The 26,311-nt window shown below is 43.0% G+C and overlaps 1 protein-coding gene and 1 long non-coding RNA gene across 4 annotated transcripts in view; one reads left to right on the top strand and one right to left on the bottom strand.

The window, feature by feature from the left end:
- Nucleotides 1–1,655, bottom strand: part of KCNN2 (potassium calcium-activated channel subfamily N member 2) — a 142,114-nt gene extending 140,459 nt beyond the window's left edge. The window contains exons 1-2 of one of the 2 annotated variants that reach the window (XM_083151642.1): nt 573–1,648; nt 157–252 (exon numbers count right to left, since the gene is read on the bottom strand). In XM_083151642.1, coding sequence (XP_083007768.1) covers nt 157–252; nt 573–1,547 — 1,071 coding nt within the window. In that variant the 5' untranslated portion in view covers nt 1,548–1,648. Of the gene's footprint in view, nt 1–156; nt 253–572 lie in introns of both variants that reach the window. The other variant, XM_083151643.1, reaches the window with a different exon arrangement.
- Nucleotides 1,484–26,311, top strand: part of LOC146015208 (uncharacterized) — an 85,175-nt gene continuing 60,347 nt past the window's right edge. For both annotated transcript variants that reach the window (XR_014448146.1, XR_014448140.1), the window contains exon 1: nt 1,484–1,666. This is a non-coding gene — a long non-coding RNA (uncharacterized LOC146015208). The remainder of the gene's footprint in view (nt 1,667–26,311) is intronic.

A 26,311-nucleotide genomic window follows, 5' to 3' on the forward strand; every position in this document is an offset into this window, starting at 1 on the left:
ATATATATATATATATATATACATACATACATACATACACACATACACACACAATCACTGGGTAGAGTCAAAAAGTATGTTATTACTGAGGTGGTCACTTCGGCAAAAGTAAGACAGACATGAGTTGACAAGTATATAAGTGAAAGTGTCATTTACCTGAATTTCCCGTGCGTGGTATACAATAATGAGACCCAGCAGGATGGTGGTGGAAAGGCTTATAAGGCATTTTAGAGCTAATGAATACAGCGATCCCTGTAACAGAAACACGGGTCAGAGAGTTGGAGGGAAGAGAAAGTGTCACATACTGTAAGTCACAGCCTAGCACGTACTGGGACTGCACCTGGCACTGCTCTCTAGGGGGGCAGAACGCTGCTGCACTGGGACTACAGGGAGGGATAGGGCAGCTGCCAGGGCAACTCTATCACACACACACACACAACAATCCCCACTATGTAGCCAAGTAAATAACACGCTACAACAAAGCGCTGCAATGCTGCCCACTGTGCCACCATCTGGAGCTACCATCAGCAAACGTCCCACGGGCTCCGCACCGGGCCACATCCCGGCGTTACCTTGTCATAGGCTCCCCAGGAAAGTTCCGTCTCTATGACCATGACCACGATCCCGAACATCCCGAAGATGAGCGCGTAGTCGCTCAGGCGTTTGCGCTTCTCGAAGAGCGCCCGGCGGTGCCCCAGCTTGTAGCCGATGTTCTGGTTCTTCTTCTTGCTGGACTTGCTGCCCCCGCCTGTGCTGCTGCTGCTCTGCCCCCCGCACCCCCCAGCCGCCGCCGCCGCCGCCTGCCCGGAGCCTCCGTACGGCACCAGGTTGTTGGAGTGGTGCTCGGGCTTGGAGACGACGATCTCCGGGGCAGAGCTGGAGATGGGCTGCAGCGGCTGAGACTCCGAGTCCAGTTCGTGGAGGTTCCTGCGGGACGCGCTGAGGTTGCTGAGCGGCCGCATGACGCCGCCGTTGTACCTGCAGCTGCTCATGGCTATTTCCGTGAAGGGGTTACTCTCCCGGCGCTGGCTGTCGCTGGGGCTCGCCTGCTGCCGGCTGTGGCACTGGTGGTACTGGTGCTGCTGCTGGTACTGAGCTCTGCACAAACTGGCATGGCTGGAAGGCGTCAGCTCGCTCACGTTGAGCTGGCTGCCCTGCCGGGAGGAGGAGGAGGACAGCGGCGAGGAGTTGCCGCGGAGAACGCCGGCGGCGATGGGAGAGGAGGTCCGCAGGAGGGGCAGCTGGTCCCCGTGGAAGGAGCAGCTGTTGCACTGGAGGCACTGGCCGCCACTGCCGTCCTGCTGCTGCTGCTCCGGGCTGTGCTGCTGCTCTGGGAAGTAGCCGGGCGGGAACTGCAGCGCTGTTTCCATGTCAGTGCTGATAAAGCTGCTGCTACAGGAGCGCCAGGAGGCAGCGCACCCAGCGCAATGCGTGCTGCTGCTGTCAGCGACGGGGATGTCCCCAGGACGGGAGGAAGGGCCCATCTCAGCTCCCGTAGAATCCAGGCAACGCGTCCGATTGGTCGGGCGGACCAAAACAACGGGCATGACGTCAGCGCCTGGGCGTGGACTCGGGGCGGAATCGCTGGAGAGTGCGGCGGCTGCGGCTCAGTGTGATCCAGTGCGGGGAACCTCCAGCACATGTGCCCGGCGCCCGGACCTCGCAGGTGGGTGTCACACTCCGGCTACTGTTGCTGCTGCTGGCGGCCGCGCTCCTGCTCGGGGCACTGAGCCGCACATGAGTGCAGGGCTGCTGGAGACGAGGCACAGGGGGGCATCCCCGGGCATGGCAGCAGATCAGGTCCCCCCACAGGGCATCTTCAGGGTGCGACTTCGGTGCTGTATGGACGTGCTCTGCCGGGCGCAGCTCCCGGGGTGGATGGGGATGTCCTGTCGCCACAATCAGCCCCTGCAGCAGGATGACACATACACAGGCATTGTTATCAGTGGCAGGTGCTCATTGCTACAGTGCTGCATGTTACATATCCCTATCTCTCATCCATAGTCCCTGCTTCCTACTCGGGACTAACACATATTATTGGCCATAACATCATCTCCTCAGTCTGATAAATTACATGTGAGGTTATGTTATGTTACACATATTCCACAACATATCCTGTATGGAACATTTGGTTTGCATTTACAGTAGTTATACAGAAATGTATTAATATATTTTTGGCCCCAAATAGAATGGGTATACTGTTACTGTATATTGGCAGACAGGATGTATTGTGATGTCCTGTAAATATAATATTCTGTACTGTATGGGGATTTTGTTCACAGTGTTTGCTGTACACAGACCATGTGGTACCGTTTCATATAGATGTAGATGGATCATTTTATTGTTCTTGTAGCAGCAATTGGCTCAAGCTCCGTCTTTCATTTCTCAGGTTGTATTTAAGGCTGTACCCATTAACAGGCTGTATCATCTGTATGTCTAGTGTCTGTGAGTCTCTGAAACACAGCCATCTGCTGGCAGAGAGTGAAAATGCATCTCTTTCTCACACATGCACAAACACTGAAGGTAGCAGACTAGCTTTCGAAGCTTTTGCTTCTAGCTGACTTACTGGTACAGTATATGAACTTGGTTTTATATAGAGAAACATTTTGCATACATTATGTTATATGTGTTGTTGCATGTGGCTACATTTCATGTTTAATAGTGGAAAATCTACTGCACTAATTGACCGTAAATACTGTAGGTTATATTTGACCCCATCCACTTCAAATAAATGTATGCGCATTTATAAATATAAAAGAATACAATAGATATATAAATCCCCAACACATACCCAAAAAGCATTGCATGATTCAGTATATTGAGAGTCTGATTTTACTCATTCTGACTAATGCAGGGACTGGCTAGATCAGGGATGGTTTTGCTCTTAGTTCAGTGAGCCAGATACATATTGAAATAATAATTTAAGGATATGTTTACATCAGATACATACGGATTACTGGCGGTCAGAATACTTATGGCAGCTTCCCGATGGAGTGAATCCCTACAAGGGTTAGGTAAGTATATTTACCCTTCCCACTCCCAACCCTATCTTCTAGTAGCTTAACTCTCCCCACACAGCCTAAACCTAACCCTCCCCGTTAGAACCTAACATCCCCCTGCAACCTAACCCCAAATTTCCCCACTAGTGCCTAGCTTGTGTTTGCCCATCCCCAGACACACACTAGCTAGCCCTGTATACTTATACCCCGTTCTCACTGCAGGCAAATTCCCGGGTCTATCATATCGACCCGGGAATTTGCCTTTTAACACAGGTTTTTCTGCAGTGTGAAGGGGTCGCATATCCGGATCTTATACACGGGTAAAACCCTTCTTTTTACCCGTGTTTGAGATCCGGGTATGCAGACATGTGTTGACTCGTTCACACTGCAGAAACACCCGTGTTAAAAGGCAAATTACCGGGTAGAACTTCTTCACCCAGGAATTTGCCTTGCAGTGAGAACGGGGGTCCGTCCCTGCAGTCCCCGCCATTTTAATGCCAGGGAAAAGCCATGTATTTCTTTTTTTAATTCAATATTCTTTATTCTTTTTTTTTTTTTCCCTTCACATAAAAAAAAATGCACATTACATATCATTCGGTTACAAAGACATATTAAGATACACTATATTCCATTACATACTTAAACATACAAACACACAACATTACATCGGTCATCTCTACATCTCCCCGGATTTCAGATACAAAATATAGTACATTGTATAGCTTTCCCCTCCGTTCTTCCGACCATTAGGGCGTATCTATATCTCTTTTTGTGTTGGGCTATATTAGACTACTTAACTTATCTCTCTCAGCGCGATCCCATTGTTCATTCTATCGTGCATTTAACTTTTTTTTTTTTTTTTTTTTATTGTGCTGCTAATTGCTCTGTGACGTCATATTCCGTTTGTTCATTCTAGGTGCATAATTAATTTTATAACATTCATACCAATATATTTGTTTCTTGATTCTTCTGTGCATAATTCGTTTTATTATTTACGTGTAGGTTATATTCGCAGTGTCTATTGACATAGTGTGTTATTCATGTCTCTTTTTTTTTTTCGTATCTTAATTATCTATCTTTTTGTGAGACGTGCATTTAGTTATATACCGTGAAAAAAAGAAATCTTAGTAAACAAATGGATCACCCCCTTATCTGTAGTCTGCCCTTTTTTTTTTTTTTTTTTTTTTTTTTATAACCCCTTACTTTCCTTTTTTCCCGCCCTTCTACTTCTCTTATGTTCAATCATTCATATACCTATATTCAGTCTGCTAACGTATCTTCATCACCTAATCTAGCAACCGGGGAATTGTTCCATCTGTCCCATTTAGCATGGAATTTATTTATTGTATTTCTTGAGCTATACATAAATCTCTCATGTCTGATAACTTCTTTTACAGGTAGTCTCCATTTGATAATCTCGGGTGGTCTAGATGAGAACCATAAGCGGGCTATTACTACCTTTGCCATAGTAATCATACTTATAATATATTGATATAATAATGGCGACTGATCTCCCCCTATATCTATACCAAATATACATGCTCTGGGTCTGAGTTGGACCAGTGTTGGGACTGTAGCTCTGAGGTCGTCCCATACTTTTTGCCAGAATCTATGCACCCCTGGGCATTCCCATAAGAGGTGCATAAACCCTGCTTCTTCCTCTGCACATCTTGGGCATCTCGTATCTTCTCTTAATCCAGCTCTATACAGGCCCGTTGGGGTACGATATATTCTATGTAGTACGAAATAATGAACTTGCTGGTATCTAGTACTGGATGTTGCATATTTTATAGATCTTAGAGCTCCTTTCCACGTGTCTTCTGATATTGGGCCTATGTCTACCTCCCACTTCTGTCTCAATCGATCCAATGGGGGACTGGGCTGGTTTAAGTCTATATCCATATATATTCTGGACACTCTGCCTCTTTTGTTTAATTTTTGCAACATTATTTTGATTGGTGATGAAGTGATTACCAATGTAAGGCCTCCAAATTGGCTTTGAATGGCATGCCTTAATTGTAAATATCTATAAAAGTTTGTAGCGGCAATATTGAATTCTATTTGTAGTTGACTAAATGACTTAAACTGTCCGTTAGAATATAGTTGACCTATACTGACAATATCTTTTTGGCGCCATATATTTCCTTTTGACAATTTTTTTAATTCAGGATATTTTTTATTGTCCCATATTGGCGATTCAGTTTCTATCCCTGTCCACTGCCATATAGTATGCATCAGCCGCCATATCATTAAGGCTTGTCTGATGATGTGTGGTAGATTTGCAATAGATATACCCGAGAGCAGAAAGTGCAGGGGGGATCCCCAATTGCCTGTCTGTTCCTTAAAGTAGGATTGAAATGTTTTATCCATTGTATTTTTTATCCAGGCTTCCAAATGCATCATCTGAGAGGCAATATAGTAATTCCTGAGATTCGGGAGAGCAAGACCGCCCTGTTCTTTTTTATTGTATAGTGTCTTAATCGATATTCGTGGCGATTTATCTCTCCATATAAAGGATGAGATTATTTTTTCTATTGCAGTAAAGACATATTTAGGTATAAATACTGGCGAGTTCTGCCACATATATAGGTATTTAGGTTGAATTATCATTTTAAACATGTTAATTCTCCCTGTTAATGTTATTGGTAGTTTTTTCCAAACATGGATTCGCTCCTTGAATCTTATTGTTACAGGGTCTACGTTCAATTCTACATAGTTTTGCGCAGCAGGAGTTATCCAAATACCTAGATATTTGAACTTCTGGGTCCATTTTAAGGGGGTTATGATTTGGTGTCCCTGGTGGAGATCTCCAGAGATTGGAAATATACTGGATTTGTCCCAATTTATAGAGAGTCCAGAATATTTACCAAATCCCTTTACCTCATCTAGCATAGTCTGGAGGGATCTTCCAGAATCTTGCAGAAACACCAACATGTCATCCGCGTATAAGGCTATGACATCCTCAATTTCCCCTATTTTGATTCCCCTAATTTCTGGGTGTGCACGTATTAGACACGCTAAGGGTTCCACTGCCATTGAAAATAACATTGGGGACAGGGGGCAGCCTTGTCTAGTACCTCTACTCAATTTAATTGAGGTTGAGGTATATCCATTTGCAGCTATTGTTGCAGTTGGTCTAGCATATAATATTTTAATCCATTTGATAAATTGAGGACCATAGGCAAATTTCTTCAATACGGCCCATAGATATTTCCATTCCACAGTATCGAAGGCCTTGGCTGCATCCAAAGATACAACCAAGGCCTCCGACTGCGGGCCTTGTTCCCTCTGTAAATGGCAGTATAACCGTCTCAAATTTTGCGTTGTAGATTTATCTGGCATAAACCCAGTCTGATCTGGGTGGATTATAGTTGTTATTATTGAGCTTAGTCTAGTGGCAATTACTCTAGCAAATATCTTCACATCAGTGTTCAGTAATGATATGGGCCTGTATGAGTCTGGGGAGAGTGGGTCTTTATCTTTTTTTAATATCAATATGATGACCGCCTCTGACATAGTTGGTGGGAATATACCCCATTCAGTCAGTGTATTATATAAATCTGTCAGATATGGTATAAAGAAGTCGCCAAATTTCTTATACACCTCGGTGGGGATTCCATCCCTACCTGGTGCCTTCGAGGCTGGAAGTGCGAGAACCGCGTTCTCTATCTCTGACCTTGTAAATGGCGCCTCTAACATCTGCATGTCTGCTTCTGCTAGAGTTGGCATAGTAACCTGGTCGAGATATTCTTGTATCTCTGATTCTGTGGCCGTCTCCCCAGACTCATACAATTCCTGATAATAATCCCTAAACACCTCAGCTATATCTCTAGCGGAGTGACATATCTCCCCCTGTTTATTTCTGATGCCTGATATTAAATTACTGCTTTTTACATCTTTGGCCATGAATGCTAATTGTCTTCCCCCTGTATCTGATTGAAAATATTGTTTTTGTTTAGAAAATTGCATCCTTCTTTTGGTTTTACTATATAAATATGTGGCCCATTCATGTCTAATATCTGTTAGGTTGTTTCTATCAATACTCACTCCTGATGCAATATATTTAAGTTCCGCTTCTCTGTATCTTTTTTCTAGTTCCTGTTCCTCTTTTCTCCCATTTCTTTTTATCTCTGTTATTTTTTTAAAGAATGTGCCTCTCATTACTGCTTTAAAAGCATCGTGTCTTATTGCTGGATTTTCAAATGAGCTATTATTGATGACATAGTCCTCCCAACTGGATACCAACTCGCTATTATTACCAATCAGGTCCAGCCAGAAGGGATTTAGCTTCCATGCTATCTCGCCGCGGTCCATTCCTAGGTCTATTTTTAGCGATATAGGCGAATGATCCGAGATGCCTTGCGCCAAATATTTTATTTCGCTTACCATGGGGACTAGTATGGGAGATATTAATGCGAGATCTATTCGCGAGAATGTATTGTGGGTGGTTGAAAAGCATGAGTACTGCAATCCCTCCTGATTCCAGAGCCGCCAAATATCTATCCATCCTAATTCGTTAATTAGTTTTGAAAACGGGGTAGGGTGTGTTTTTACCGGGACCTCTAGCCTCTGTCCGTTCTCTTTCCACCTATCGAAATTTTTACACATAACATTATTGAAGTCTCCCATGCATATAGTTGGTATATCTGGAGATTCGGATGTAAACTGGATTGCCTGTCGGAGCACATCATTCTTATATGGAGGTGGTATATAAACTGCTAATATATGTATTAGCCTGTGGTTGATACTGGCTTTAAGAAACACAAATCTACCATATGGGTCGATCAAACTCTTTTCCAGTTGAAATGCAACCGTTCTTTTAATTAAGACTGTTACTCCTCTGGAATTTTGAGTAAATGTTGAGTTGAACATTTGTCCAATCCATGTTTTTTTTAATAAAAAAACCCGTTCTCCACTTAGATGTGTCTCCGATAGGCAAATTACATCCGCCCCATACTTTCTTATTTGCGTCAAGACAAGAGATCTTTTGACTTTATTGTTTAAGCCTCTAACATTCCAGCTTAGTACAGAGTAACCGGTCATCCCTCTGCCTGCATATATCTCTTAAGGATATCCATGTTAGTGGATACTAGACATTTGCATATTATTATATTTGTTCCTTTTGATGACCTTACATACAAACATTTAAAAAATAACATACATGCAACCACATTACTACATAAATTCCCACATGTACCCGCCTCCCTAACCCACCCTGTATAACCTCCAAGACTTAAGGTATACCTAGTCCCCATCCTCCCCTTACAAACACTTAATCACTATAGGGGATAAAGGAGGTGTATCCTCCCTTAGCTATTTTTAGCATTTAAAGAACACTCCCACATTCATATAATTTTTTGTTTTTTTTCCCTCTCCCCAATTGGAAACCAACCAAAAAAAAAAAAAAAAGTTTTTTTAATCTTACTATTTTTCCAAGTTGTGTATAATCAGGGATAGGAGGGAAAAAGCAAAAAGAGCAAGACAACACTATTTATAACTTCTGGAATTCACCTCTTCCCACTGGTACACCTAGGCATCTTATTCCTTTCAATATCCACTTTTTCACTGTTTTTCTTTTTTTTTTTCTTTTCCCCTTTTCACTCTTCTCCATTTTATTTCTCCCTTCCTCTCCCTCTTCCTGCACTTTTCCCTTCCCTTCTTCCCCTCCATCCTCCCCCTCCCTCTCAATCATTGGTATATCAGCAGCAGAGAAGAGGAGAACATATAAGAAAAAAAAAAAAAAAAAAAGTCCCGCAGAGAAAAAAAAAAAAAAAAAAAAATTGCACATGAATGGCCACCAACTTCTGTTGATTAAAGTTTTTCAGCTTGCGGCATCTGCAAGGCACTCAACCCATTTTTCTGCTTCAACTGGATTTATAAAGAAATGGGTTATACTTTCATGTATTATTCTTAATTTGGCGGGATATATCATTGAATATTGTATATTCCGGGTTCTCAACAGTTTTTTGACATGCAAAAATCCTGCTCTGCTTTTCTGTACCTCAAGGGCAAAATCTGGATAGAATGATATCTGGTGATTATCATACTGTACTTGGCCTTTGGCCCGGGCTAATTGTAGCACTACGTCCCTATCTTTAAAATGCAACAGTTTAGCAATTAGGGTACGTGCAGGAGCCCCAGGGTTGGGCATTCTTCCAGGGACTCTGTGCGCTCTCTCCACAGAAAACTGTGTGGTAAATGCCTCTCTGGAAAACAGTTGTATTAACCAATTTTCAACAAATTTCTCTGTTTCCAAACCTTCTGTGCGCTCAGGTAGACCTACTATTCGTATATTGTTGCGGCGCAGTCTCCCTTCCATATCTGAAAGTTTGGATTGGGTATTTGATATCTGCGCGGTTAGATCATAAACCTTTTTTTTTAATGGGTTAACGTCATCTTCAAGTTGAGATATGCGTTTTTCAGTCTCATCTACCCTTTCCCGGATTTTTTGGAAATCGTGTCTTAGTAGAGAGACATCTACCTGGACCTGGCCAATTTTTTCCATCACCTTTTGCTCTGATGCGGAAATAGCTTGCAATATCTGTTGTGTGGAGTGAGTTGGTTCATTAATAGAGCTTTCTACATCTGTATGTGAGGACGGTGAACCAGGTACACTCTGGCCGGCTGTTTTTGTGGAGCGTGCATATCTTTCCAATTTTGCAGCTGCCGCCACAGCAGTCCCTGTCTTCCCCATATTTAGAGATCAGTCTCTTTTATGTGTGTATATTCACTTTGGGGTTTTTATGGGGACACAGGAAGACTTTTTATATTGTGGGGATTTTTATCTTATCTGCATGTAATATACTGACAGTTCTTGGGTCCCTGCTCCTCTCTAGTCAAAAGAGCTCTCAGGGATTCTTTTTTTCTTTTTTTTTTTTTTTTCCCCTTCTCCCTTTTAGACTGTTTTTAGGCAGATATAATATACATTCAACTGGGGCAGATCTTACCCCTTTCTCTGCAGGTCTGCTTCTGTGGGTCTGTATCTGTGGGTCTACTACTCCAGCAGGGCTCCTGCTAATCGGTATGGGACAGTATACAGAAGCTCCTTTCTCTGCCCAGCGTTGTGCCGCCCTCTGATCTTTCACAGTGGGGAGTCTTATAGTATTTCTTGCCCAAGTCACTCTTCTGCTTCAATCTTCTGGGAGGTAACAATTCCTTCACTGCAGTATTGGCAGCTGGCTTCTATGCCCAGGATGGATGCCTCTTTGGAGGGGGGAGAACTGAGTCCGTTCCCAGCTTTCACAGCCGTCCAAAGCAGCGTTGACAGCCGGCTTCTATGTTCAGGATGGATACCTTTTTGGAGAATGAGTACTGAGCCCGTTCCCGGTCCTCGCAGCCGTCCACAGCAGCTTTGGCAACTGGCTTTTATGCCCAGGTTGAATGCCTCTTTGGAGGGGGGAGTGCTGAACCCTTACAGACGTCCTCAGCAGCGCTAGCAGCCGGCTTCTGCGCCCTGTTACGTCTTTGGAGGGGAGAGCTGTGTCTATTCACGGCTTTCACAGCCGCCCACAGCAGCACCGCTGCCTCTCACTTGCGGCGGCGTCCTCCCGCGTCTCTCTCCACACAGCGGCTCGCGGCGATGTCGGATGTCGTCATCCACCTGCAGCGTTATGCCGGGACACGCGTCACACGCCTGGGTTGCCGGATCTCCTCTCTCAGCAGCGGCGTCTCTGCTCTCGCCTCGATGCCTGCCTCTCAGACTTTCACAGCCTCAGCAGGTATTATACATGTGCTTCAGCCGCCGGGTTTCAATATGTATATATTTTCTTCTCTGCAGGGGGTTTCCAAGTTGGGTAAAGCAGGATTTTATCCAGGAGTTATAGTGGGAGCTGCAGCACAACGCTGCTACTCCATGCTACTCCAGGCTCCTCCCCGATCCACCAAAAGCCATGTATTTCACACTGGCAGTGAGAACACGGTATTACGGATTGGAATGCCGGCTGTCGGTACTACTAATCTATTCGCAGTTCTGGCTTGTCTACTGAGGGCAGTCAGGAAGCCAGCATCGGTTTACTGAACGTTGGCATCCAGACTGCCGGGAAGTTAACCTCATGCCGTTTACAATATATGGTAGCAATTGTTATATATATTATATATAAAAAAAAATTCACACTTCCTAACTAGTAAGCATGCTCGAAGCAAAAGCATCGAAAGCTAATCTGCTACCTTCTGTGTTTGTGCATGTGTGAGAAAGAGATGTAGTTTCACTCTGGCAGTGTTTCAGAGACTCACGGGCACTATATATATATATATATATATATATATATATATATATATATATATATATATATATAATTCCGCTGCATAGTTTATATAGAAGGTTCCACCAGCCATTCAGTGAAATTTGACATTCAACACAAAATGTAAACACTGACAATTAATTTACCAACTTGCTGATGTGCCCTAGAAATAAGTCACTCATACAATTGGGCTAATGCTATTAATATATAGATGAATACCACATAGACAGTTATGGAAAACCTACAACAAATCTTGGTTAACCAATGTTATTATGGAGAGCATTAAAAACAAGATTAAATGACAAAGACATTTTTATTTGCAACTACATTCAGAAGAGCTATAAAATGACAATGCATTTACTATTAATGACCATGCAATTGATTTTTACATAACCTTAGTATATCGTAGGTTAGTGGTTCCCAAACTTTCTTGAATTATGGCTCCCTAAAGTATCAGAATGTTTTTAATGGCATCCCTAGGCAAAAAATAATTCAGAAATTCAGAATAAAATATAAAATAAAGTCAATTGTTCTTGCCATCTTTAGGCTCAGTTATGTGGTGTTGGTACACTGGGTTGCACATCTCAATGCCCATGTATTTTTATTGGAAGCTACCAGCACTGGTTTTATCTGTCACAGTGGCCATTAGCTGATCTGGTTCTAGACCACCAGGGCCACCAGCAAAGGGGGGGGGGGGGGGGTGTTAGGAATTTAGTCCCAGGCCTAGACCATGAGGGGGCCCAAGTGGCAGAATCCAGGACCAGTATGGAGGGACGGTACTTATGTAGTAACTGGGCTGCCGATTTTGAAATCGGGTCCATCGCATCGCACCCGACCAAATCGCATGCGATGCGATGCGATGCGATGGACCCGATTTTTCCATAGGATTCAATGTTAAAATGGACTGAGTCCATTTTAACATGGAATTCAATGGGAAAAAGGGGTCCTTTTCATACCCCTACTATCCAAGTGGGCATGGAGTTGGATATAAACCTGTGGCGAGCGTAGCGAGCCACCGAGCCCGAAGCGTGGCGAGCGTAGCGAGCCCCGCGAGGGGACACAGAATACCGTTCGCTCGCCACGCTTCGGGCTCGGTGGCTCGCTACGCTCGCCACAGGTTTATATCCAACTCCATGCCCACTTGGATAGTAGGGGTATGAAAAGGACCCCTTTTTCCCATTGAATTCCATGTTAAAATGGACTCAGTCCATTTTAACATTGAATCCTATGGAAAAATCGGGTCATCGCATCGCATCGCATCGCATCGTATGCGATATCGCATCGCATCGCATCTGATTGTATGCCTTAACTTAAGGCATACAATCAAAAAATCGGCAGCCCAGATACTACATAAGTACCGGAGGGACAGTTGGTGGTGGTATATTGAATTAGGCAGTTGCTGCAAACCAATCTGAGCCAAGTGGCAGCTTCTGCTGGTCTACTGGCGCCTGTTAACTCTGTGTCAAATTTGAAATGCTGCTGCCAGCTGTCCCTCCATTGTCTGCCGGTGCGCAAGCTGGTCCTGATCAGCACTGCTGACACCCATGTTTGCGTGTGGGGGGTGTCATGGCTTGCTATGGGGCAGTATTTGTGGATCTGCCTATTGGTGTGGCTTTGGGTCCGTTGGTCGCGGTGTCCCTCTTCGACTGCAGTCTGAGTAAGTTTAACCTTACTTAGGCTTGCAGTCGTAGGCCAGCTTGCGAGGTCAAGGAAAATGAGTCGCAAGGCTCCTTGATCCGGCCACTCACAGAAAAGGAGGGCGACACTTCTACTTGCGTATATGCAGATCGGGACAATACGTGTGGCACAGATATCAAGTATTAATAATGGCAATCCCATTATTATGACCACTAATATACTTCTATACTGTTTTCTATATTGGATTTGTTTGGTACTGGCAGATTTCCCCATTTTCTCCTACATTTGTCTCAGACTTTGACGGCAAGATTTATACAAATTCGCGGGGCTCGCTGCGCTCGTCACGCTTCGGGCTTGGTGGCTCGCTTCGCTCGCCAAAGGTTTATATCCAACTCCATGCCCACTTGGATAGTAGGGAAATGAACAAGACCATTTTTACAATGAATCCTGTGGAAAATCGGATCGATCGCATCGCATGGGGTCGGATGCGATGCAATGCGATCGACCCAATTTCATAATCGGGCGCCCAGATACTACATAAGTACCGGCATTTCCAACCTGTGGCCCTCCAGCTGCTGTGAAACTACACATCCCAGCATGCATTGCCATAGTTTTGCTATTCGAGCATGCTAAAACTATAGCAAGGCATGCTGGGATGTGTAGTTTCACAACAGCAGGAGGGCGGCAGGTTGAACATGCATACACTAAAGGCTTAGGGCCTAATCGCTGCTGTGCAGATTTGCAGAAGCCCTCAGTCAGATATTTGCTGCCCAGACAGAGTAAAAACACTTACTTTGCAAGTCTGTGTTCGACGACCAGCTGCAAAGCCATAAACAACTCACCTACCAATGAAATGATTTTCCCATTCTGTGCAAGTGTGCATAACTCTGACCCTACCACAACTCAGTGACAGAGATCGGCTGATAAAGTCCAGAGCTGACATCACAAGGCCCTCCCTGAAAACACCTGGACACATCTGCGTTTTTCCAGAAACTCCCAGAAAAGGGCAGAATACCACCCACCAATCAAGTTGCGAGGGGATTGTGAAAAGAGCAATCGCTGAGTTTTGTCACTGTTTCTCCTTGCACATGCCTTTTGTCATCAACGGAAACCTATTCATGAAAAGTGTCCCAATAGTTCTGGCTTCTTATAAACCTTGGGATTAAAGGGCAGCATTTGACTGCAATAGCTGCTTCAAGGCCGCAAAGGCGCTTGATATCCGCCCTGACAGCAATGCTTCTAAAGCATTAGTTAACCAAAAAGAGTATCTTGTTTACCCATCCATGTGTTGATTTTCCCTTTAACAAATTGTATTTTCTGCTGACTAAAAGAGTACTCCCCTGCACAAGAACCACTAACTGAAACAAAATAGCTGTCATTAAGTAATTGAATTCAGACTTGGATTCAATTTCCTGAAATTCTATTCTCCATCACCTTTAAAGTTGCTGCTCAGACGCCTCTGCCCTTTTTACAGCTTTAGTTGAATAATTTATATTAGCAGATCCTTCAAAGAATGTAGTATATGAAGCAGGTAAAGTCTTTTCACATTTCAAAGAAAGCAGCTAATACACCCATTTACATTTATTGCATTACAGTTGTCAAATATTACCAGTCTGTATTGTGCAAGGGAAATTGATGAATATAATTCTCTAGTGTTTGGTAGAAGCCTTCATTTTCACACTTTAATTATATCAACACTTCTAAAGTAGAACATCCATGTTTTGATAATATGACAGTGTCACGGTTATGGCATATCTGGCAGCAGAAGTCTGGAAATATGTCATGATATGTCATGGGCAAGCATCACATTTCCCAGAAGTATGTTAGCACCGGGAACCTACTGATCATGTGCTTCATGCTTATTTTTGGTTTGGGTATGTGTACACGGGTTCAGTATGATTTCTCGACAGTCGGGATCCTGGCTGTTAGGATCCCAGCAAAAAAAAAATAACTCACTCACAGTGATGGTGACAGCCCCGGGAAAGAAGCCCTGGATGGGTGAAGCCTGGGGGCAGATCCCTTTATTGGGAGGGGGATCCCTAATCCCCCAGGGACCCCATCCAGGACTGATCAGCTAGGGGGGTGATGTTTTGGTCAAGGGAGCTTGTATAAGAAAAACTCCCCCTGGCTGTGGCATTACCCTGTTGGCTTTTGTAGCCCGTGCTGGTTCCAAAATATGGAGGACCCCTATTATTTTTGTTGCCCATATTTTTGGAACCAGGACTGGGCTAAGATCCCCGTGATGGTTTCTTTAATACATGAGGACCACAGTTAATTTTTCCACCATATTTGGGAAACCAGAACATTCTCAAAGAGCCCGGGCTGGTTAGGCTTGGGGGGGATCCCACTCCATTTTTTTTTTTTTTTTACTTTAAGATGCTTTTTTTTCTTGACAAAACTACGCAGATCTCACACAGAAGTAGGTCTGTTTTTTTGCCATTTTTGGTTTGAAAAATTGCTCCCTATCACATTTGCAATTTTTATGTTTTTAATGAGAAAACATCTGGATGTGATTTTTGAAGGTCGATTTTTTGGTGATGGCAAAACGTGCGATTTTTACCGCAAATTGCACACTAATACATGTGCCATTTTCGATAAAGTGATTTTTGGCTGTTTTTGATCCAAAAAATTGTACATACATAAAAATCGCACCCTATTTCATCTGGCCCTAAGTGTTAAAAAAATCATACATTAATCAAAAGTAGCAACTTTAGTGCTAAAAGTGTTACATAGGGGACAAGAGCAATTAAAGTGTTAAAAAAGTGTTACTTTAGTCAAATTTAACCCTTTATGTGCCAAGGTGATTTGTCAAAATAGGTGTGAAAATTGCCAAGCAAACATTATTCATCATGACCTGTAATGTCTACCTTATATAGGAAATATAAAACATTTTTTATTTGAATTTCTATATCAAATGTGAGCGACGCTGGTATTTTTTGCTGATATTTTGTGCATCTATCACAGAGATGTTGGCACTCAAAGGGTTAAGTGCTATTAAGTGTTACGATATTGATGCCCTAAAGCAGCCCCGCCACAGCAACACATGAAGCCATACGCCATGTCAGTATTAGGATTGGTTTCAGGGCGTGGGGCCCTCTGGACTGCTTTTAATCACTTTCACATTAGTCAGATATCTAAAACATTTCATCAATCTCAATTGTTATGCTGTGTACACACGGTACAATCCAGAACGCGATTTTGACTATATAGTCAAAATCGCATGCAGATTGTAAGCAGATCGCATGCAGATCATACAGGTTTTTTACCTTGCGATCCCGATGCGTGCTTCCGTGACAGCACAAATTGAAACCCAGATAGACAGGGCAGCAATGACTATATAGTGCAAATCAAATGCTGATTGTATGAATTGTATGTTTGAAGTACAGAGATTGCAAAGATTGCATAGCACTCGAATCTTAAGTCGAATAGCAAGGGAATCTCACCGTGTGTACACACCATTAGAATCAACTATTGTTTTTTGTTGTGGTTATTTGCTAACCACTTAAAAAATATGTTTTTTATTCTTTTTCATTTGATACAAAGTAACAGCAATGAGTGGTGCCAGGTTTCGGAAACTGGTAGTTTTACAATGGTTGAGACTTTGTAAATTTGGCATTTTCACAAACTTCTTACAGTAACTGTACCCTTTTGTCTGTAAATACTGTGCTGTGCTGTATTTCCCCACGGTATGGGGAATAATGTAGCGCCTTATAAATAAGGGATAATAATAAAGCATTGGTGTGCAGTGACAAGCGAGAGATGTTACTTTAATGAGAAAAAGGTTTAAACAATTTGCATGTTTCTCCGGCTTGGCAGAATTCAGGTCTCATCCTATTCTTTTAATGAAATGAATTGTTTCCCATTGTGCAAAATCCGAGAGAAAATAAATAAATTTAAAAATGTCAGTATCTCGCTATACCAATTTCTAAGCCAGACCCAGTGATGGACAATATGGTCTGTTTCCCACTATAACTGGGAAAAGTCCAAGCATTCACCACCTACTATAGGGAAACCAGCCCAGGCTTCTCAGTGCCAGATTAAGTGCCTCTAACGATGGCGCAGAAGAAAAACAGCTTACCCTTCTGAGCGTCAACCATCCCCATTCTATAAAGTTCTATAAAGCGCTAGGCGAAGGGTCCGGCGTAATCAATACTTTATGTCACTCAAGTAGTCCTAGTATTATGCACAGGAACCCCTTCTCTACACATAGATAAGCCATCTTGAAGCGGTCATATATAAAAGAAGGGAGTAGTACTCAATGACTTCCTAGATTCTAGAACCCTTTATCAGTAATAATGTGAAGTAATTGTTTTCTGCTTGACTTTACCAGAGCAATTATGACCAAGTCATCCTACAACACAGATTCATTCATTGAGGCTTGAGGTTCTACCACAGCAATATAATAGGGTTGATAGACCTGTCAATTTACAGAGTCTATAGAGAAAACGGTATAAGAGTGTTGGTCAAGAGGTGGCGCGTGTGCCACATGCAGCCCCCCAAGGTTATATTGCTTTTCTACTGACATGAAAATCACAGGCTTTTGCTCATGAAGGTCCACCAACCCAGGGTTTTTGCCAGTGGACGGGGCTTAACCAGTCACCCGAGAATCCTTCCAGAGTGCAGAAAAAGGTTTTTACACGTGAAGGTCTGGGTGAGCTGCAAAGGACCCACTTGCAAACTGTGACAGTTGGCATGGGGTTGGAGAACTAAAAGCCTGTATTGCCCACACCATTATGGTTTTTACACCATCCTCTTTTCATATAGAGAGACTGTAATTTTTTCCTATCAATCTTCCTAGTGACAGCTGTGACATCAGGCACCCTTCCGAATCGAACAGACACCCCACCCCCCTTGTGAAGATATCTCCAAATACAGCCACTTGCACCCATGTGTCCCTAGTGCAATATTAATACACCCCCCCCCCCCCCCCCCCAGCTCCAGTCACTACAGAGGAATTGGCACTTTGTCCCCCTGCCCTGGAGAATCTACAAACTTTAATTTGGCCCTGATCAGAAGAACTTCAAGTCATTGTATTTAATTGAACTTTTATTTCCGAGATAAATTTCAGATTTTTCTAATTAGTAATTATATTCTAGCTATGTTTATACAGATTAGACAGGGGATACCAGCAGTGAAAGGTGTTAACAGTTAAAAGTCATTTAGAAGGGTCACACAAAGTGTAATGCAATTGTGGTTTCCTGATCTACAGCTAGTTTTTACTCAGTATTAGAATAACTTAAAAACAATTAAGTTGCAACTTTTATAAATCTATTTAAAAATATTACTTCATCTAGATTTCATATTTTGTTTATCCTCTTTCAAGAACCTTAACCTTATGCCCCATCTCCTTTCCTGCTGTACTGTCATATTAGTTTGCTGGTTTGTCACACGTTTATCTTACATTACGTTAGCAGATTACTGGAAGCCCCAAACTGGCACAGATGGAATAAACTGTTAGTTGTTTTTCTTTTGGCGAATGGATCTGCGAAAACACGGCTATTTCCGGTGCATTCAGAATTTTGCATGGGGCGGGTTTTCTTTCTATCTGGGCGGTGGCTTTTTGCTCACAGTCCACTGCAAGTTCTCTGATTAGCAATCCACGTTCCGGAAATATATCACTTTAAGATCAGTATCCAGTCCCTGGGTTGACAATGTCTAGGTCGACAGTCATTAGGTCAAGCACTATTGGTCGACGGTGACTAGGTCGACACCTTAGAATTGTCCACATACCCCAGGTCAATAATGACAGAAGGTCGAGACAAGCTTTAGGTCAACAAGTACATGGTCAACACTCAAAAGGTGGACAGGAGATTGTCATGTTTTTATTGTTTATACTGACTTGGTTTATACTTTACTATCCAAGTGGGCATAGAATTAGATTATAAAAGTGTGCCGAGTGCAGCGAGATACGCTACACTTATACAATGTCCATGTCGACATATGTTAACATAGACACACGTCAAAAACGTTTGTTGACCTTTTTGAGTGTCAACCATGTACATGCTGACCTTAAGCTTGTGTCCTCTTAATGTCACTGTTGACCTAGGGAAGGCATGTCCAAACTGTGGCCCTCCAGCTGTTGTGAAACTGCAAGTCCCATCATGCCTTGCAACAGTTTTGCTATTAGGGAGTGCTAAAACCATGGCAAGGCATGCTGGGATGTGTAGTTTCACAACAGCTAGAGGGCCACAGTTTGGACATACCTGACCTAGGGTATGTCGACCATTCGTTGGGCTCAACCTAGTCACTGTTGACCAATAGTGGTCGACCTAGACATTTTTGACCTATTATCCCAGAACCTTTAACCCCTTCCTGACAGAGCCAGTTTTTGCGTTCCTGACAGAGCCCTTTTTTTCAAATCTGACATGTCTCACTTAAGTGGGGATAACTTTTTTTTGCTTTTACTTATCCCAGTGATTTTGAGATTGTTTTTTCGTGACACATTGTACTTCAAATTAGTGGTAAATTTGGGTCGATACAGTCTGTGTTTTTTTGTGAAAAATACCAAAATATCGTGAAAAAATGGAAAATTTAGCGATTTGCAAAATGTTAAATTTTCTGCTTGTGAGACAAATAATCTTACCACTCAAAATAGTGAATAACTAACATAGACCATATGTCTACTTTATGTTGACATCATTATTTCAACTTCCTTTTAATTTTTTGGGACACTAGGAGGCTTACAATATGAATAGCAAATTCTCAAATTTTCAAGAAAATTTCAAACACTGATTTTTTTAGGGACCAGTTCAGTTCTGATGTAACTTTGAGGGACTTGTATGTGAGACACCCCCATAAATGATGCCATTTCAAAAACTGCACCCCTCACAGTATTCAAAACAGCATTTTGGAAGTTTGTTAACCCTTTAGGTGTTTCACAGGAATTAAAACAAAGTGTAGGTGAAATTTCAAAATTTCTTTTTTTTTGCAGATTTGCAATTTTAATACATTTTTATAAGGAACACAGTACATTTTACTAGAGAAATGTGACTAAAAATTGATTCCCCCAATTCTTTTGTTTTCATAAATATCCTATATGTGGCCCTAGTGTGCACGGTGACCAAACCACAGGCTTCATAATAGAAGGAGCACCTACTTGATTTTGGAGCCTCCTTTTTATGAGATTATTTTTTAGGCACCATGTAGGTTTCAAGGCACCATAAGATGCTAAAAGTTAGGAACCCCCCCACAAGTGACCCCATTTTGCAAACTACACCCCTCAGGGAATTCATCTAGGGGTATAGTGTACATTTCAAACCCCCAGGGGTTTCACCAATTGTGGTACAACTGGGCAGTGAAAATGAAAAATTATTTTTTTTACACAAAAATGCAGTTCTGGCTCCAAATTTGTCATTTTCAGAAGGTATGAAGGAGACAAAGCACCCCAAAATCTGTGCCCCAATTTCTCCCGAGTACGGCAATGCCTCACATGTGACCAAAAAATACCAGTTGGGTGCATGGCAGGACTCAGAAGGGAAGGAGTGATTTTTGGATTTTGCAGCTCAGATTCTGGTGGAATTTTGGTGGGTGCTATGTCGCATTAGCAAGACCCCCCAAGCACCAATACAGTGGAACCCCCCCACAAGTCACCCCATTTTGCAAACTACACCCCTCAGGGAATTCATCTAGGGGTATAGTGTACATTTCAAACCCCCAGGGGTTTCACCAATTTTGATACAAGTGGGCAGTGAAAATGAAAAATTACATTTTTTTACACAAAAATGCAGTTCTGGCTCAAAATTTTTCATTTTCAGAAGGTATGAAGGAGAAAAAGCACCCCAAAATATGTGCCCCAATTTCTCCCGAGTACGGAAATGCCTCACATGTGACCAAAAAATACCAGTTGGGTGCATGGCAGGACTCAGAACGGAAGGAGTGATTTTTGGATTTTGCGGCTCAGATTCTGGTGGAATGAATGGTGGGTGCTATGTTGCACCAATACAGTGGAACCCCCCCACAAGTCACCCCATTTTGCAAAGTACACCCCTCAGGGAATTCATCTAGGGGTATAGTGTACATTTCAAACCCCCAGGGGTTTCACCAATTTTGATACAAGTGGGCAGTGAAAATGAAAAATTACATTTTTTTACACAAAAATGCAGTTCTGGCTCAAAATTTTTCATTTTCAGAAGGTATGAAGGAGAAAAAGCACCCCAAAATATGTGCCCCAATTTCTCCCGAGTACGGAAATGCCTCACATGTGACCAAAAAATACCAGTTGGGTGCATGGCAGGACTCAGAACGGAAGGAGTGATTTTTGGATTTTGCGGCTCAGATTCTGGTGGAATTTTGGTGGGTGCTATGTCGCATTAGCAAGACCCCCCAAGCACCAATACAGTGGAACCTCCCCACAAGTCACCCCATTTTGAAAACTACACCCCTCAGGGAATTCATCTAGGGGTATAGTGTACATTTCAAACCCCCAGGGGTTTCACCAATTTTGATACAAGTGGGCAGTGAAATTGAAAAATTACATTTTTTACACAAAAATGCAGTTCTGGCTCGAAATTTTTCATTTTCAGAAGGTATGAAGGAGAAAAAGCACCCCAAAATCTGTGCCCCAATTTCTCCCGAGTACGGCAATGCCTCACATGTGACCAAAAAATACCAGTTGGGTGCATGGCAGGACTCAGAACGGAAGGAGTGATTTTTGGATTTTGCAGCTCAGATTCTGGTGGAATTTTGGTGGGTGCTATGTCGCATTAGCAAGACCCCCCAAGCACCAATACAGTGGAACCCCCCCACAAGTCACCCCATTTTGAAAACTACACCCCTCAGGGAATTCATCTAGGGGTATAGTGTACATTTCAAACCCCCAGGGGTTTCACCAATTTTGATACAAGTGGGCAGTGAAAATGAAAAATTACATTTTTTTACACAAAAATGCAGTTCTGGCTCAAAATTTTTCATTTTCAGAAGGTATGAAGGAGAAAAAGCACCCCAAAATCTGTGCCCCAATTTCTCCCGAGTACGGCAATGCCTCACATGTGACCAAAAAATACCAGTTGGGTGCATGGCAGGACTCAGAAGGGAAGGAGTGATTTTTGGATTTTGCAGCACAGATTCTGGTGGAATGAATGGTGGGTGCTATGTTGCACCAATACAGTGGAACCCCCCCACAAGTCACCCCATTTTGCAAAGTTCACCCCTCAGGGAATTCATCTAGGGGTATAGTGTACATTTCAAACCCCCAGGGGTTTCACCAATTTTGATACAAGTGGGCAGTGAAAATGAAAAATTACATTTTTTTACACAAAAATGCAGTTCTGGCTCAAAATTTTTCATTTTCAGAAGGTATGAAGGAGAAAAAGCACCCCAAAATATGTGCCCCAATTTCTCCCGAGTACGGAAATGCCTCACATGTGACCAAAAAATACCAGTTGGGTGCATGGCAGGACTCAGAACGGAAGGAGTGATTTTTGGATTTTGCGGCTCAGATTCTGGTGGAATTTTGGTGGGTGCTATGTCGCATTAGCAAGACCCCCCAAGCACCAATACAGTGGAACCCCCCCACAAGTCACCCCATTTTGAAAACTACACCCCTCAGGGAATTCATCTAGGGGTATAGTGTACATTTCAAACCCCCAGGGGTTTCACCAATTTTGATACAAGTGGGCAGTGAAATTGAAAAATTACATTTTTTACACAAAAATGCAGTTCTGGCTCGAAATTTTTCATTTTCAGAAGGTATGAAGGAGAAAAAGCACCCCAAAATCTGTGCCCCAATTTCTCCCGAGTACGGCAATGCCTCACATGTGACCAAAAAATACCAGTTGGGTGCATGGCAGGACTCAGAACGGAAGGAGTGATTTTTGGATTTTGCAGCTCAGATTCTGGTGGAATTTTGGTGGGTGCTATGTCGCATTAGCAAGACCCCCCAAGCACCAATACAGTGGAACCCCCCCACAAGTCACCCCATTTTGAAAACTACACCCCTCAGGGAATTCATCTAGGGGTATAGTGTACATTTCAAACCCCCAGGGGTTTCACCAATTTTGATACAAGTGGGCAGTGAAAAAGAAAAATTAATTTTTTTACACAAAAATGCAGTTCTGGCTCAAAATTTTTCATTTTCAGAAGGTATGAAGGAGAAAAAGCACCCCAAAATATGTGCCCCAATTTCTCCCGAGTACGGCAATGCCTCACATGTGACCAAAAAATACCAGTTGGGTGCATGGCAGGACTCAGAACGGAAGGAGTGATTTTTGGATTTTGCAGCACAGATTCTGGTGGAATGAATGGTGGGTGCTATGTTGCACCAATACAGTGGAACCCCCCCACAAGTCACCCCATTTTGCAAACTACACCCCTCAGGGAATTAATCTAGGGGTATAGTGTACATTTAAAACCCCCAGGGGTTTCACCAATTTTGATACAAGTGGGCAGTGAAAATGAAAAATTACATTTTTTTACACAAAAATGCAGTTCTGGCTCAAAATTTTTCATTTTCAGAAGGAATGAAGGAGACAAAGCACCCCAAAATCTGTGCCCCAATTTCTCCCGAGTACGGCAATGCCTCATGTGTGACCAAAAAGTGGCAGGACTCAGAAGGGAAGGAGTGATATTTGGATTTTGCAGCACAAATTCTGGTGGAATGATGGTGGGTGCTATGTCGCATTAGCAAGACCCCCAAAGCACCAATACAGTGGAACCCCCCCACAAGTGACCCCATTTTGCAAACTACACCCCTCAGGGAATTCATCTAGGGGTATAGTGTACATTTCAAACCCCCAGGGGTTTCACCAATTTTGATACAATTGGGCAGTGAACATGAAAAATTACATTTTTTTACACAAAAATGCAGTTCTGGCTCAAAATTTTTCATTTTCACAAGGAATGAAGGAGACAAAGCACCCCAAAATATGTGCCCCAATTTCTCCCGAGTACGGCAATGCCTCACATGTGACCAAAAAATACCAGTTGGGTGCATGGCAGGACTCAGAAGGGAAGGAGTGATTTTTGGATTTTGCGGCTCAGATTCTGGTGGAATGAATGGTGGGTGCTATGTGGCATTAGCAAGACCCCCGAAGCACGGTGAAATTATGAACCTAATATTCCATAGATGTGTGGTATATTTTAAAACACTCCTTTATACATAGGCCGGGTTTGTCGGGGCAAGTGTCACACTGGAAAATAGTTTGCTTTCTTATTCCCTTTTTATAGCAAACTTTGCACCTTTTTTGTGTCCTGCCCTTTTTTCCAGTGGAGGGGATTTCATCAGGAAAATGCTGCCCTGGTACAATACGGGGGCCAGTACTAGAAGTACTGGGGCCCTCTGCCTGCTGGTTCCCAAATATTAGGCCCTTTATGACTTCCTCTTGAAAGTGCATAAATGTCCCCCTCTGGCCGGTAGAACGGAATAGCACGTAAGCGTTATACAGTGCCATCTGGATGATATACACGGCCACCTTCTTGTACCAGATTTTTGTTTTCCGCAGGGCACTGTACGGCTTCAGTACCTGATCTGAAAGATCCACTCCGCCCATGTACCTATTGTAATCCAGGATACAATTAGGTTTTGAGGTGTGGGTACTGGTACCTCGTACAGGGACGGAGGTGGTACTGTCTCCGTGAATTGTTGTCAGTATAAGGACATCCCTCTTGTCCTTATATTTGACCAACAACATATTTTCGGTGCATATTCCCCTGCTTTCACCCCTTCTCATTACTTGGGCAATGTGCGTTTTTGGGAGGCCTCTTTGGTTCTTGCGCACAGTACCGCAAGCTGCTGTACCTCTTGAACCAAGGGCCTTAAACAGGGGGATGCTGGTGTAAAAGTTATCCACATAGAGGTGATAACCTTTATCCAGGAAGGGGTGCACTAAATCCCAGACAATTTTCCCACTAACACCTACGAGGGAGGGGGGGCATTCTGGCGGTTCAATTCTTGAATCCTTCCCTTCATAAACCCTAAACCTGTGGGTGTACCCTGAGGTGCTTTCACACAGCTTGTACATTTTTATGCCATACCTTGCCCTCTTACTGGGAAGGTACTGGCGGAATTTAACCCTTCCTTTAAAATGTATAAGGGACTCGTCGATACAAATAAATTTTTCAGGGATGTACACCTCTTCAAATTTGGCACTGAAATGATCAATGACCGGCCTGACTTTGAATAGCCGGTCAAAGGTGGGATCATCTCTGGGTGGGCACTGTGCATTATCGGTGTAATGTATAAATTTAAGGATCGTCTCAAATCGAGCCCGGGGCATGGCCATACGGTAAAATGGAGTACTGTACAGAACATCTGTACTCCAATATTGCCTAATTTCTGGCTTTTTTACTATGCCCATATGAAACACCAGACCCCAAAACGTCATCATCTCTACTGCATCTACAGGGGTCCACCTAGCAAATGATGACGTGGGGTTTTGAGCAATAAACTGCTGGGCATATAAATTAGTTTGGTCCACCATTAAATTTATAAAATCATCAGAGAAAAATAATTTGAAAAAGTCAATTTCTCTGAGACCTGTGGAATCAAATTGGATTCCTGGCATGGCCAAAAACTCAGGAACCTGGGGCTCAAAATTGTCTGGTGGTGGGGTCCATACGAGATCAATTATTGGGGGGGGGGTCTCAGCTGCTCTACGGGGGCGTCTTTGAGGGGGTCCCTCATCACCAGAGGAGGAAGAGGAGCTTAAGGCGAATCCTTCAAATTCCCCGCTTGCATCACTGGCTGTGTCAGAGTCAGAAGCAAGCAGGGCATATGCCTCCTCCGCTGAATACATTCTCCTGGATGACTGGGAGGACATTTGGGAGGACATTTGGGATGCCATTTTTATTTTTGTGTTACTGGTAGTGAAATGTTTCAACACGTGTATAGTGTAGGGGGGGGTACAAACTTTATTTCAATCCGGGGGGTATGTAGTGTGTAGTGTGTATGTGGTGCAGAAAAAAAAAAATACTTTATACCAATAAAAAAAAAAAAAATGAAGGGGTTAAAAATAAAAAATTTAAGGGGTTAAAAAAAAAAAAAAGGTCCTGCGCCAAAAATTGAGCACAGATGTTGGTCAGTAACGTCTGTCACTGAACAGCGCTCAAAGGCAACAGGAATTTGATCAAAAAAAAAAAAATATAGATCAACCCTGTGCCGAAAAAGATGATCAGTGATGTACGTCACTGATCAGCGCACAGCGGCCACAGGACACCCACAAAATCACAGTGTGTGTAAAAAAAAAATTAAAAAAAGACCCCACAGCACACACACAAAAAAAAAAGGTGATCAGTGATGCGACACTGATTACCAGTGAGGTGCAGCAGGTGCACAACCTTTGGTGCAACCGACAGGTATATATAAAAAAAAAAAAACCTCTGTACCCCCAAAAAAGTTGCTGATCACCTCAGATATAGTGATCAGCACAAAAGGCGGGGGCAGCAGACAAAAAATTTAGCACTCTCTATCACTCTCTGTCACTATCTCTCTCTATCTCT

Source organism: Crinia signifera, chromosome 1 (genome assembly GCF_055691185.1).
Source record: "Crinia signifera chromosome 1, ASM5569118v1, whole genome shotgun sequence".
Taxonomy (NCBI): Eukaryota; Metazoa; Chordata; class Amphibia; order Anura; family Myobatrachidae; genus Crinia; species Crinia signifera.